Source organism: Mirounga angustirostris, unplaced genomic scaffold (assembly GCF_029215605.1).
Source record: "Mirounga angustirostris isolate CCGP_5_RB_7025 unplaced genomic scaffold, mMirAng1.0.hap1 SCAF_2, whole genome shotgun sequence".
Taxonomy (NCBI): Eukaryota; Metazoa; Chordata; class Mammalia; order Carnivora; family Phocidae; genus Mirounga; species Mirounga angustirostris.
In genome coordinates this window covers 84,719,384-84,733,279 of record NW_026991710.1, presented here as the reverse complement: position 1 = coordinate 84,733,279, position 13,896 = coordinate 84,719,384, and the positions used below count along the sequence as shown (strand labels likewise).

Here is a 13,896-nt window from a genome sequence, read left to right as displayed (position 1 = left end):
GAGTCCTCACACTACGTGTGGCTTAAATGCTGCTCTTCATCAAAGTTCTTCCAAAGCCTTCTACACGTCTCACTCTATGTCATTTTTCTGAGCTTAACTACATTCAGTAGCTTTGATTATAAACTACATAATTCCAAAATTTTTATCTCTAAATCAGTGTATCTGATTGCTGATTGGACATCACCACTTGTAAGTCTCACAAAACTTCAAACTCGGTATGTTCAAAACTTCTAAATCATCTTCTCCCCAAACCTTCAATGCTCCCTCCTGAGAATGGTATCATCTCTTTTGTTTCTTGTACTTCAGGCAACAAGTACTTTGAAAAGCTACCAACCTGGGAGCAATATCCTTCAATAAAAAGCCACAATCATGTAAAGAAGCCATATTGCAGATTCACAATAAATCCTCCAGCAATGTCTGATGTTTTACTAGCCTTTTGAACTTGAGAAAGTCATTTATCCTTTCTAAACTTCATTTTCTTCAACTGTAAAATAAGAAAAATTACCCCACAGATTGTAAGGATTAGGTAATGAATGCACTTAAAGCTTAATACAGAACCTGGTGCACAGTAAACACTTAACAAATGTTACTTTTTAGAAAATCATCCTACTACATAGCAGTCACTCTAGCTGTGCCTTTCTCAGGTGCAGTAGCCTAGTCACAGTCCTTACTGTGCAAATCAAGATGAACTTATCTTTATCAGCAAAGGATTCTAAAGGACAGAATGAAGTAGCTGTACATGTCAACCTGGGCTAATGGGCAGACAGTGTATACACCGATATGGTGAAACAGGTGTAGACTGTTAGTGTCTATTCTGATTGGTCATTGCCCAGCCAGCTTTGTTCTAATTGGCTGATTGCTTCTATACAGGCTAATAAATATTTTTAATGTCACCTCTGGTTTATACTCTGTAAACAATTCTGTAAAATATTAACTTTTTCCTCTTCTGTGATCTCTTACCAGTATGTTTATACTGTACTTACTTTATAGTATATTAATTCATTGTTAAAGTTTCTGTTTTCCTCTGACTTTGAGGTTCATAGAGGCAAACAAAGTCTGTACATTATACATTTTTGTATACCCAATACCTAGTCCAAATCCTGTAATGCATAGTTATCATTTAATAAATTCGTGTTGAATAAACACATGGAAGAAAGTTTGGTTCTTGCTATAAAGCATAAGAGGAGTAACATTCATATCTCCTTTATAATATATATCAAATATGTTTAATTTCTGGTTTAATCTAGGAAAAATACCTTCTTTTAAACAAATGGTTTGATCCTTGTTATTGATGTTTTGATAAATTATTCCTAACCATTTTTGTCTTCTTAATTTTTTAATATATTTAGATAATTGCAGTTGGTAGTATTTTGAATCAGTAACCATGAGATTTCAGTTTCTCCCCCAGTACTTTATTATGTCTAAAAATTAAGTATTTCTTACAGGCCTTTGTGTTGCCATCCTGGGCATTGCAGTATTGATACGAATTTTGACTACATTTCTGTTGGTGTGTTTTGCTGGTTTTAACATCAAGGAAAAGATATTTATTTCTTTTGCATGGCTTCCGAAGGCCACAGTCCAGGTAATGATGGATAGGATGCTTAGCATTTTAACTCCTATTTCTATATGATACCTTGAAATTTTAAATAAGACAACTTATTCAAATTTGGTGAAAAAATGTAATCGAAGTTTGATGAAAAGGGCTTATACTAATCTATTCTTTAAAAGTTTTATTTTGGGGCACCTGGGTGGCTCAGTTGGTTAAGCGCCTGCCTTTGGCTCATGTCATGATCCTGGGGACCTGGGATTGAGTCCCACATCGGGCTCCCCCTGCTCTGTGGGGAGCCTGCTTCTCCGTCTCCCTCTGCTTGCCACTCCCCCTACTTGTGCTCTCTCTCTCTGTCAAATAAATAAATAAACTCTTTAAAAAAAAGTTTTATTTTGGGTATATTGATTTCCTAAATATGATGCCTCATTTAAATTTATCTAGATTACCAGCTTTATTTAAATCAACTAAAAATCCAATAAATCCCTACGCTAACTAGAAAGCAGAGTCACAGGAAGAAAGAGTTTGAATTTTTATCAGTCAGAGCCCTCAATCACCCAGAAAGATAGTTGTTAACCCTTTTCATTTCAATATCTTCCAAGAAGAGAGTGAAACAGAAATAGCATGACCCATCTTAGTATTTGGAAATACTTCAGTGTCAACATGATTGATGATCAGTTATGCTTGACCACCGTCTTTATATATAAAAGAGAAAAATTTATTGAAAAACAGCTGAGAAAATGCTTTATTGATTTCCTAGATTATTGGTTGGTAGTAAATTTTTCAAACTAGCTGAACCTTCTGTCAAATGTATCAATCACATGACACAAAAATTGTGCACTGTAATGAATAAGGCATGAACAGATAGGTGCTTGAAAGTATTAACCATGTATTTGGTAGAATTTAATTACTAATTAAATTAGAATGGTATAGATTATTATTTGTTGCAAATGTAATGTATTTCTGATTATGTTCTTTATTTTCAAAATAATTATAGCAAACAAGATTAGACTGTCTCCTCTCTGATTATTTTGCAATTGTTTAAACATGGAAATTTCTGTTTCATGAAGTAAAAATCAGATGTTCTTTTTTTTTTTTTCTTTTTAGATTTATTTATTTGAGAGAGAGAGAGTGCATGCAAGCGGGGCTGGGGCAGAGGGAGAGAATCTTACTCAGGGCTCAATCTCACAACCCTGAGATCATGACCTAAGCCAAAATCAAGAGGCGGATTCTTAACCAACTAAGCCACCCAGATGTCTCAAAACTCAGATGTTCTAAATTTAAGAAGCTTTGGGGGATATGTATACTCTATAACTATATGCCAGATTTTGTGTGGCTGTGGGCTTCAGCATTATTCCAGAGAAGTTTTATTTCCATCAGACTTTCAAAGAAGTCTGAGACATAATGGATAAAAATACCGTGAAGTTAGTAGTACAATAAGTGGAATAGTTTCTCCCTAGGAGTATCTACAGCTTCCTCACTACCTCTGGTAACTTTAGTGGGTAAGTACCAAAATAATCACTCTAGTGACTTTGGTATGAAGGATGTGTTCCTAAACATTAAAATTTGAAAGATGGCACTCTGCTGCTACCAAAGCCAATTTAAAATAAGGAAACATTATCAAGAATATGTTGAATAATGCATGTTCATCTAGTTGTAAAGACGGCTGAAAAGCTCTCCACTTGTATAGTAATGTGACCAGCTGAAACTCAAGAGTTCTATAATAGAAGAGTATATTCAGATATTTGTGGGCAATTAGTAGTCTCTGCCATGTGTCTCATGCACACGGATATTTTCTCTTCTGTCTCACTGTCCTAGAGGCTAACGTTGTTGTGTTCTGTGGACTAAGGGAATAACCAGATTGTTTAATATGTTATTTTCCCATGTACATTAATGTTGCATTTTGCCTGTAAAAGAAAATAAAAATTTTCATGAAACTTCCCAAAAGATAAATCTTAAATAAAATATTTTACCAACTCCTGAGGCAAAACTTAACCAAATACCTAATAAGATTAACTTCAAGTTTTGAAGGTGCTTCGCATTTTCAAGTTTCATGATGTTTAACAGGCTCTAAAAGCAGTGCATATTCTTATGTGGTTGCTTTTTTCATTTAAAACTTCACCACCTTCCAGTATCACTGCATTTTTTTCATCTTGTTTTTTCTTACTTTGAAATTACTAAAGATAAAAGAATGAGATGACCAGTAACTTTCATCTTTACTCAGGGGAAATTTAGTATATGGGATCATGTTCTAGTTAATTAATATCATGTGTTGAATTTGCCTTGTGTTTTGAAATATATTTGCCTGATATTTTTGGAACCTTACCTTATACAAATAGGTACATATGAATCATTATTCCTTCCCCAAGCAAGGGCAGGGAGAGTTTTCAGACAACCAAAATTCACTGCAGTATACTTTGAAAGAAGGCTAATAGAACTTTCTTTTTTTTTTTTTTAAAGACTTTTTATTTATTTATTTGACAGAGAGACACACAGCGAGAGAGAGAACACAAGCAGGGGGAGTGGGAGAGGGAGAAGCAGACCTCCCGCTGAGCAGGGAGCTCTATGCAGGGCTCAATCCCAGGACCCTGGGATCACAACCTGAGCCGAAGGCGACGCTTAACGACTGAGCCACCCAGGCACCCCCTAAAAGAACTTTCTTAGCTGAGCAAAAAAAACAAGCAATTTGTTTTTGCAAATGACAAAATAATTCACCTTTTCTCTATGCAATTATCTTATGTTTCCAATGTTACCTTAAACTTTTATAGGCTGCCATAGGATCTGTGGCTTTGGACACGGCAAGATCACATGGAGAGAAACAGTTAGAAGAATACGGAATGGATGTGTTGACAGTGGCATTTTTGTCCATCCTCATCACAGCCCCAATTGGAAGTCTACTCATTGGTTTGCTGGGTCCCAGGCTTCTCCAGAAAGCTAAACATCAAAATAAAGATGAAGACGTTCAGGAAGAGACCTCTGTACAAGTTTAGAGGTGAAAAGAGACAATGCTGAATATAATGATTAGAAAGCTTTTACCAACTAGCAGAGGCTACGTTATCTAGATGCATATTGAGATATGTGATGTTCAAACTTTAAATGTAATAGAACAAAAAGTGTGGCTATGTCTTGAAAGAGGATTTTTAACCATTATCCTTTTCATGTGGGTGGTAATATTCTACATCTCCCAACCTGATTTCTCGACCTTTTTTTGTTTGTTTGTTTGTTTCAAATACCTCTTCATTATGTATCTTAAATTGTTCGGTAAAATGTACTACCACAATTTAAAATTAACATGGAAAAGATCAAATTCAGTATCCTGTTCTACTAGCCAACAGTTTGTTCTAACATACTGCTATGGTCATAGTTTCATGATTCATGGTCACCTGACCACTCATGCCTTGAAATGTTTTGGGCTCCTCTTTTCTTTTTTATTTTTAAATACCATAATGCAATTCCTCATCAGTTTCTATCTGCACTTTCTGTGCCAATCTGCCTCTTCTCCATTTCTACCTCTCTTGCTACCTTTCTGTGAATTATTGTAACTGATTGGTCCCACCAAAATTCTCAAGTATGCAAAGTGTCTTCATTGGTTCTTCCTCTTGGACCTATCTAGATTATCAAAAGACCTTATCCTCTCTCCAACACAGAGTCTCCCATTTTAGCAGCCCATCTGAGTTTGCCTTCCCCTAAGGAGTGCCCTGATTCAGCCCTTTTCTTATTTGTTTCTTGTGACCCACGTCTTCAGGGTCTTCCTCTTCTCTAGGTGAGAGATAGCTAATTTTCAAATCAATCCCAATCTCATGAACATAATATTAATTAGAGTAAGGTAAGCTGCTATAATGAAGAAACAAAAAAATAAAGTATTTAAAAGAAAATGGAAATTTATTTCCCTCTCATGAAACTGGCTTCCTAGTTGATGCTGACAGGATTACTCAGCTCATGGGTCTGCTCAGAGACCCATGTCCTTCTCTCTCTAGCTTAAAACATAGGTTAAAGATGAATCTCTCCCATGTCTCCTTTCTAGACTTCAGGAAGAAATGGAGGGGTGGAATCTGAGGCAAGCAATTTATTCTTGAGGAAGTGATGTGGAATTTGGCCACATCTCTCCTCTTACATTCTACTGGTGATGACCACACCCAGCTCTGAGAAGGTGTGAAAATATTGCCTCCCACAAACATTCATTGATGAGATACCTAGGAGGAAGGAAAGATCAGATTTGGGAGACAGGGGTACCATTGTATTGAGTGTTACCATCACTTAGTAACAGGCTTTCTAAAGATAGTAACTTAAACTGAAAGAGTGATTTCTGTGGCAAGAATTTCAAACATTGTAGCATGCCTGCAGAGAAGACAGCAGAAGAAAGGCTTATGTGCATGTGTCACATTTTATTCCACTTATTCAATAGACCATCTCTGCTTTTGTGTATCACCTTTAAGTTCTACTTAATTCTAGGTCAGCTCCTGCCTAGTTGCTAGAATAATCATGTTTGAATATAGTTCACAGCTTTTCTCATGGTGTATGTATACCTGAAGTATTTATTACTTACTTGTCGTATCCCATCTAAACTCTTTAACCCAGAATCCAAAGTTCAGTCTAATCTTGAAGTAGATATTAAATATGTGTTAAATGAATAGATTATAAATATTCTGATCCTACCAAGCTGATCTACATAAAGCCTATCCATTCCTCTCTTGTCCTTAAACTACTGTTCCAGACCCTTTCTCCATGACTTTCACCTCTGTTCAAAACCAGCTTAATTTTTATAAGGCTAATGTAATATGATGCCATAACAGCTTCATTTTTACATCAGCCTGAATTTGGTTATTCTATGGTCCTGTGTTTTCTTCTAGTTTATGCTCTTTGTTTGGATTGGATTAATTTACACCAAAATTCAGATGGATATAAATTGAACTTAATTGGTTAGGTGCACCTTGGTGGTAGCAACATAAACCCAATGCTCATCTGGTCCTCTCCTTTGACAGGCTCTGAAACCAGATTCATTCAACAAATACTTAGTGGAAGATTTGATGACCTAGGCACATCATCAAAACTGTTCCTGTCCTTAAGGCTCTGACAGTCTGATAGAGGAGACAATTAAATAAGAGATTTCAAAATAGTATAAGTGCTATGATGCAGGAAATATGGGAGTCTAGGGGGCTCATAACAGGAGCACCTACCTAATCCAGGGTTGGTGCAGTTTAGGCACAGCTTCCAGAGAAAGTAGGGTCTTGGCTAGGATGGGGGGAGGTGATTAGGACTTAGACAGCAAAAGGCATGTGACCCAGAAGGGTGCTGCAGTTAATGCCAGGTCCCGCATTCTCCAGCAGTTCTTGTCAAAGTAACAAGCATTGAATGCTTGTTAACTTGTACAAAATACAGTTAGTATAAGTAAATGAGAATGTTGTTATAAATAGTCAATGCCCCAAAGAATGAGAAGTGAAAATTCACAGTGTAGAAATGGTGAGAGAGGCCATTCAGCCACTGCCAATAGCCAGTTCCATTTTGGAGAGCATGCAGCGGGTTCTGTCCTCCCTCTCCTCGGTGGGCAGCCACCAACTAAATCTCTGTAACTGTCCAGTAGGGGCCTGTGCAGGGCTCACCACTGAAGTCTCAGGTTTATCACCACATTGTGAGTCACAGCTGTCCACTTGGTTGGTGAACTCAGAGTTAGCTTGATACAGATGTTGACTCAGGCCAACCAAACCTACCCCACCCCAACCACAGACAGAAACAATGACTCTACCCCCTGAGTCCCTGTGGAAGGGATGTATGTGCCCCATACATACTTCTGCCAGAGCCCTTATAACCCTTTTTTCAGTTTGTTTACATGCTTGTCTCCTATGAAATCAGCTCCTTAGGGGTGAGAGCCTTGTCTTGGTCATCTTTGGATCCTCAGTAGTTTGCACAGGGCATGCAACACAGTAGGCATTTAATAAACATTTATCAACGGAATCACTGAGGGGATCTTCTTCCAGTATAGAAAACCACTTGCCACATAACACTTCAGATCTTAGTCTCCTAGCTCTGTCTTTGTCTGCTTGGGCTGCTATAGAAAGTACCATAGACTGAGTGACTTAAACAACAGACATTTATTTTCTCATAGTTCTGAAGGATGGAAGTCCAACATGAGGGTGCTAGCATAATCAGGTTCTGGCGAGGGCTCTCTTCCTAGGTTGCTTATGGCTTCCTTGCTGTGTCCTCACATGTTAGGGAAAGAGATGAGAATGGGTGGGGGGAGGGGTAATATGTAAGCTCTCTGGTATCTTTTCTTACAAGCACACTAATCCATCATGAGGGCCCCACCCTCATGACCGCATCTAATCCTAATTACCTCCCAAAGGCCCCATCTCCACATAACATCACACTGGGGATTAGGGCTTCAACATATGAAACAGTCCATTGCCAGGGTGTCATACTTCAAGGACACTGCTAAAAAAATCACTGTAAGTACTTGTTCTACCATGTCCTTTTTTTCCCAGGGTCAGTGCCATCCATCTCTCCTCTGAGAGGTTTTTGTTTGTTTGTTTTTTGTTTTTTGAGCATCTGATTAGGTTTCAGCTCTAAACTATTTTCACATTCCAATATTTTTCTCTCTGGCATTAATTCCAGTTAACCTTGATTGGACTTGGGTGTCCTTAAAGTTTCCTCAGCCACACATTTGCAAATGATGTCATCATTTACACTCTTTAAAAATAGTATTATTTTTTCCTGATTGCAAAATAAGACATTTTCATAGCAGAAAATTTAGAACAGAAAAGTACAAGGAACAAAATTGAAACTTAATGTAAACATCATTTTATTTTGATTCTTTTACATTTTACTCTTGCAGTTCTAGAGGATGTCTTATTTTCAGAAAGATACATCATCCACTGAATTAGGTGAAAGGCAACATAAATACTTTATATTTAACTTCTGTGAAGATACACAGATTGAAGAATTTCTGTTGTGTATAATGAATACTGAGCCTTCCAAATAATCATTCATTCACCTGGTAATATTCAAATATTCATTTTGCAATCAATAAAACAGACAAATCCTTACATTCATGCACTCAAAATGCACTTATAATATGCTACTATGTGCCAGGCATTATGCTAAGTACCGAGGAATACAGCAATGACCAAGATGTTCAAGGGCTCTGCTTAATGGAACTTGAGTTCTAGTGGCAACTGACACTGTGGAGAATTCAAATATGAATGAGACATGATACTTGCCTTCAAGAATCTTATAAGGAAATAAGATATGTACAAATAGCTGTAATTCAAATGAATAATTCAAAAGTGTTCTAAGGAGAAAGACATGTATCATATGACCTCACTGATATGAGGAATTCTTAATTTCAGGAAACAAACTGAGGGTTGTTGGAGTGGGGGGTGGGGTGGGAGGGAGGGGGTGACTGGGTGATAGACACTGGGGAGGGTATGTGCTCTGGTAAGCGCTGTGAATTGTGCAAGACTGTTGAATCACAGAACTGTACCTCTGAAACAAATAATGCAATATATTTTAATTTAAAAAAAAGAAGAAGATAGCAGGAGGGGAAGAATGAACGGGGGAAATCGGAGGGGGAGATGAATCATGAGATGATGGACTCTGAAAAACAAACTGAGGGTTCTGGAGGGGAGAGGGTGGGAGGATGGGTTAGCCTGGTGATGTGTATTAAAGAGGGCACATTCTGCATGGAGCACTGGGTGTTATGCACAAACAATGAATCATGGAACACTACATCAAAAACTAATGATGTAATGTATGGTGATTAACATAACAATAAAACATTTTTTTTTAAGTGTTCTAAGAAAAATTTCTTAAAGGAAGCAAAACTTGAAATGGACCTTCAATTTGAATTGATGTATTAATATTAGAGAGTAAGGTGAAAAAGAAAACAACTAGGTCAAAGGGTGGGCATATTAGAAAAGTTTGAAATAGTGAAGCCTGGAATATAGTAAATAATTGGTACTTAAGGTGGATAAGAGAATTAGTGACAGGTAGGAATGGAAAAGAAAATTGGCAGTTAAATTTTAACCAAGTTTGACCACATTTCTATTTTTATTATTTGACCATCACCTTTCAATTTATTGCTTCCCAATGTAAAGAACCATTTATATAGAAGATATTTTTAAGCTATTTTCATCATGTCAAATTTAGTGAAAAAATCCTCGTTCCTCAAAAGTGTTTTGCTTTCAATGACATGGTTGCAAATATAATCAACTTAATTACTTTTAAGTTACTCAAGTTTTTACAAGAAAAGGTATCAATGTTTTTTAAATGTTTTTTAAACCATTATTAAATTTTCATCATGTTGTCTTTAAATAAATGAAGGACATTATTTTTGAAATGTTTCAGAACATTGTATTTCTTTTTTTTTTTTAAAGATTTTATTTATTTATTTGAGAGAGAGACAATGAGAGACAGAGAGCGTGAGAGGGAGGAGGGTCAGAGGGAGAAGCAGACTCCCTGCCGAGCAGGGAGCCCGATGCGGGATTCGATCCTGGGACTCAATCCTGGGACTCGATCCTGGGACTCCAGGATCTTGACCTGAGCCAAAGGCAGTCGCTTAACCAACTGAGCCACCCAGGCGCCCTGGAACATTGTATTTCTATATGAATAATTTATGTAGTTCTTTTTAACCGGTGGGAACTGCTTTGTGCCATTTTAGGAACAAGTAACACAGGTTTTATTTTTTTTAATAATTTATTTATTTTTATTAACATATAATGTATTATTTGTTTCAGGGGTACAGGTCTGTGATTCATCAGTCTTACACAATTCACAGAGCTCACCATAGCACGTACCTTCCCCAATGTCCATCACCCAGCCACCCCATCCCTCCCACCCCTTCCACTCCAGCAGTAACACAGGTTTTAGTTGACAAACCCAAATTAAATCTGACTTCAGCCCTCTGTTCTGATGAGAATTCCAAAACCCCACTTGTTGATGTGCTCTCCAAACTCCTTAGATGGACCCTAAAGCACTAACCTCTCCAGTAGTTCATTGCATCTGGAGCACAGAGCAGTGCCCTAGAGGCCTTCAGACTCCTCTCAAAAGCCTTCCTTCCCAGCTCTACCATCTGTACCGCCACCAGTATCCTGCTTTTCCCTTCCCTGCCAGGAGTACAAAGCATTTCCCTAACCCTATAATCACAAAAAATCTTGTCTATTCTCCTAAAACAAGGGAGAAAATAACTTTCGATCCTTGCTGAGATGTCTACACCATGCTAAAGATGAGGGAGAATTTTTTTATTTGATCGCCCTAGAAAGAGTTGTAATTTAAGTCAGATTTTAAAGGATAACTAAGAAAAGGGGAAAGAGAACCCTCTTGATAGAATAACTTTAGGGGCGCCTGAGTGGCTGAGTCGGTTAAACATCCTACTCTTGATTTCGGCTGAGGTCATGATCTCAGAGTCTGGGATGCAGCCCCTCCTAGGGCTCTGTGCTGGGCCTGGAGCCTGCCTAGGATTCTCTCTCCCTCTCCCTCTGCCCCGCCCCCACCCCCACCCCGATGCCTGGACGTACACTCTCTCTCTCTTAAAAAAAATAAAATAAAGTAAAATAACATTAAAAAAACACATAGGCAAAAAGGGATACAGTGTGTGCAGGAATTGAAGTTGTTTGGAGTATCAGAAGCGAAGTTAGAAAAGGGCAGTTTGTCTTCAGAAAAAGTTTGGACTTAATCCAGTAACAGTTGTTTTTCCTCTTTTAGGAATCTTGGAGATTCCATAAGAGGCGCCTTAGGACTAAGAACCCAAAGCTTCTAGGGGCCCACCCTCAACTAGAGTAGCTCTGCTTTCGTTTCATATGGTCTGCACATAAGATTTCATGTGAAAAAAAAAAAAGGTTTTATACTAATAACAGGACATTGAGTGTTTACTTTGGACCGAGCCCTGTTCCAGACACTTGTCACGTATCAATTCACTTTTCTCACACCGCCACCAACCACGTCCTTTACAGAAGAGAAAACGGAAGCTCAGGGAGTCTATGTATGTGTCTGTCATTCCATAGCTGTAGGGTGGCAGTGCCGAAATTTGAGCCCAGACAGTCTTAGCCCCAGAGACTATTCTCTTTTACAACCGCACTATATTTAAGCTGGCTTCAGAGGCAACGTGAGTTGTGACAAGTCACTTCTGGCACGTGCAGCCCCCTGGCGCTGCTTTTTGGCTAAAGGGCCCTGTGCTGTCAACTCTGTCCCTGGACTTTGACAATCCAATAGGTCCATATTCACAAGAGACTGGAAAGGAACGAGTCGAATAGACGGAAAGCACACCGGGTGCTCGCGGCAAACCCCAAAACTCCCACCTCCACAGGCCAGAGCGCCCACCACACTCCACTTACGGGCGCAGCCGTCACTAGCCCCGCCCTGTCCTCGCCAGCCCCGCCCCGTCCTCGCCAGCCCCGCCCAGACCCCGCCCCGCCGCCCTCCGCTGAGCCGGCGGCCATTAGCCTGGCCCCAGCTGCCCGCGCGGGGGCGGGTCCTGGCGGCTTTCAGCCCCTCCCCCCATCTCTCCACCACCCCCACCCCCACCCCCCCGCCCCCAGCGCGGCGCGTGGCGAACGCGGCGGTTGCTGGGCGCCAGGGCCGCTCCCGGGGTGGCGAGGGATGCCGAAGGAATTGTAGGTACGGTCCATTTTTCTCAACTCCGTCCCTTTCCAGGCCCTTGGGCGCGACTGGTCCCTCGTCTCGCGCCGTCCTTCCCTTCCTGTGGCCCGAGGAACTCCTTTCCTCCCGCTCCAGGAGGGTTCATGGCTCCTTTGTCAGAGACTGACCCTTTTCTCTCCTCCACCCTGACCCGTTTCTTTACTCCCTCACCCGACATCTCTTCTTTATTCTTGCCCTTCCTCCTCTGTTCCTCGCATTTTACAGGTAATTCGCAAGTAAGAAAAAAGAGGTCAGTCAGTCAAGACTGACTGCAAAGTTAGTTTTATTAAGGGCGGACGGTTGTACAAATGGCGAATATCTGCAAATGAACCTTAACAAGCTCCTGTGACTGGAGGTGTGTTCCAGGGCTCGTTGCTTATCCCGGGAAGGCTTTCCTCCCTAACTCACCCTCCTCTCAGTTGCCCCGTCGCCAGCCTGTTTCTGTTGGCTTTATCACAGTGGACAAGCCCTTTAGATCAGTGCTTTTGAAGGATGAAGGACAGTTGTTGCACAGGTACCAGGTGTCCAGCACATCATTCAGGAGTCGTAAGAGCTCCGCAGGCCCATACCCGGTCCCTGACGCCCCTCTACGTGTGTCCTAGAGCCTATGAAAAATTAGATGGTGCGATGGAGAGGAGCAATTGACCCGGGTGCTCCCTAATTTTCCGTAAGGGTAAATAGAATGGTTATTTGTGCAACAGCACTGTGAAAATTAACACTTGTTACTATCACAACTAAAGAATTCATGACCCCAGATGGTTTAGTTACTGTGTGCCTATGAAAAGGGCATTCATTTTTATTGCCTTCAGTGAGTACCAAAATTTATATAGCTGTTTTCGTCAGTTGGCTGTCTCTTGTCATGAGTTCCCGCCCATTACCGGACCAAGGGAAAGAGGCAAGTGCAGTAATAGTACTATATAAATAACATGTTTATGCTACATCTCATTTTGTACATTATTTCCATATTCATCCTGTTTATACATTTCTGTGAGATGGAGTTGGTTAACAAAACTCCATTTTACTGAGGAGGGAACTAAACACAGACCAAACAGCACCTGGAACTTAGTGTAATATACATTCAGTAAATATTTGTTGAAGGGATGAATGTATGAGATCCTCAAGGAGCCATGCCTTATTCGCCTTTGTGTTCCCTGGACCCAGAGCTAAGCCTAGCACTCATAAGTCCACAAATGTGAGAGAGGTCGAGTGACTCACTCAGGAACAGGCGTTTATTAAATATCTTTAGGGAACTACTATTTTGCCATTATTCTGAATACAATGGTAAGAAAGACTGGCAAGACTCCTGTTCTCATAAAATTTAGTGAAAAAGGAAACAAGATATGAACAAGGAAAATTGGATAATGTTAAGTGACGTGAAGAAGTAAAACAGTATGAAGTGAGAGAGATACTGGGGAAGAAGTTGCTTTAGATTGATTGGTTAAGGAAGGGCTCTCTGAAGAGCTAACGTTTGTGCTGAGACCTCAGTGATCTAAAAAAGCCAGCCACAGAAATATTTAGGATCAGAGCATTGCAGTTGAAGGAAACTCCAACTGCAAAAATCCTACAGTAGCTTTCAAGGAACACCATAAGACTGCTGTAGCTGGAATATGGATAAAGTGGTATAATATGACCTTGAAGAGATAGGTAGGGGCTTTGAATAGATCATGGAGATCTACCCATGGAATAAGTTTGGAATTCATTAAACCAGCAAAGATGATAAA

General features: G+C 39.8%; 2 protein-coding genes across 31 annotated transcripts in view; both read left to right on the top strand.

Annotated features, from left to right (window-relative positions):
• The window catches only part of SLC9B2 (solute carrier family 9 member B2), a 60,832-nt gene extending 55,975 nt beyond the window's left edge, over positions 1–4,857 (top strand). For 11 of the 12 annotated variants that reach the window (XM_064584918.1, XM_064584914.1, XM_045880651.3 and 8 more), the window contains 2 exons: positions 1,446–1,582; positions 4,315–4,857. In XM_064584918.1, the coding sequence (XP_064440988.1) occupies positions 1,446–1,582; positions 4,315–4,536 (359 nt within the window). In that variant the 3' untranslated portion in view covers positions 4,537–4,857. Of the gene's footprint in view, positions 1–306; positions 1,081–1,445; positions 1,583–4,314 lie in introns of those variants that run through there. The other variant, XM_054508785.2, reaches the window with a different exon arrangement.
• Positions 4,858–12,046: 7,189 nt separating this feature from the next.
• SLC9B1 (solute carrier family 9 member B1) overlaps positions 12,047–13,896 on the top strand; it is a 131,644-nt gene continuing 129,794 nt past the window's right edge. For 7 of the 19 annotated variants that reach the window (XM_064584896.1, XM_064584884.1, XM_064584885.1 and 4 more), the window contains exon 1: positions 12,048–12,154. The gene's annotated coding sequence lies outside the window, so the exon portion shown is untranslated. Of the gene's footprint in view, positions 12,155–13,896 lie in introns of all 19 variants that reach the window. The other 12 variants (XR_010409487.1, XR_010409486.1, XM_064584894.1 and 9 more) reach the window with 6 other exon arrangements.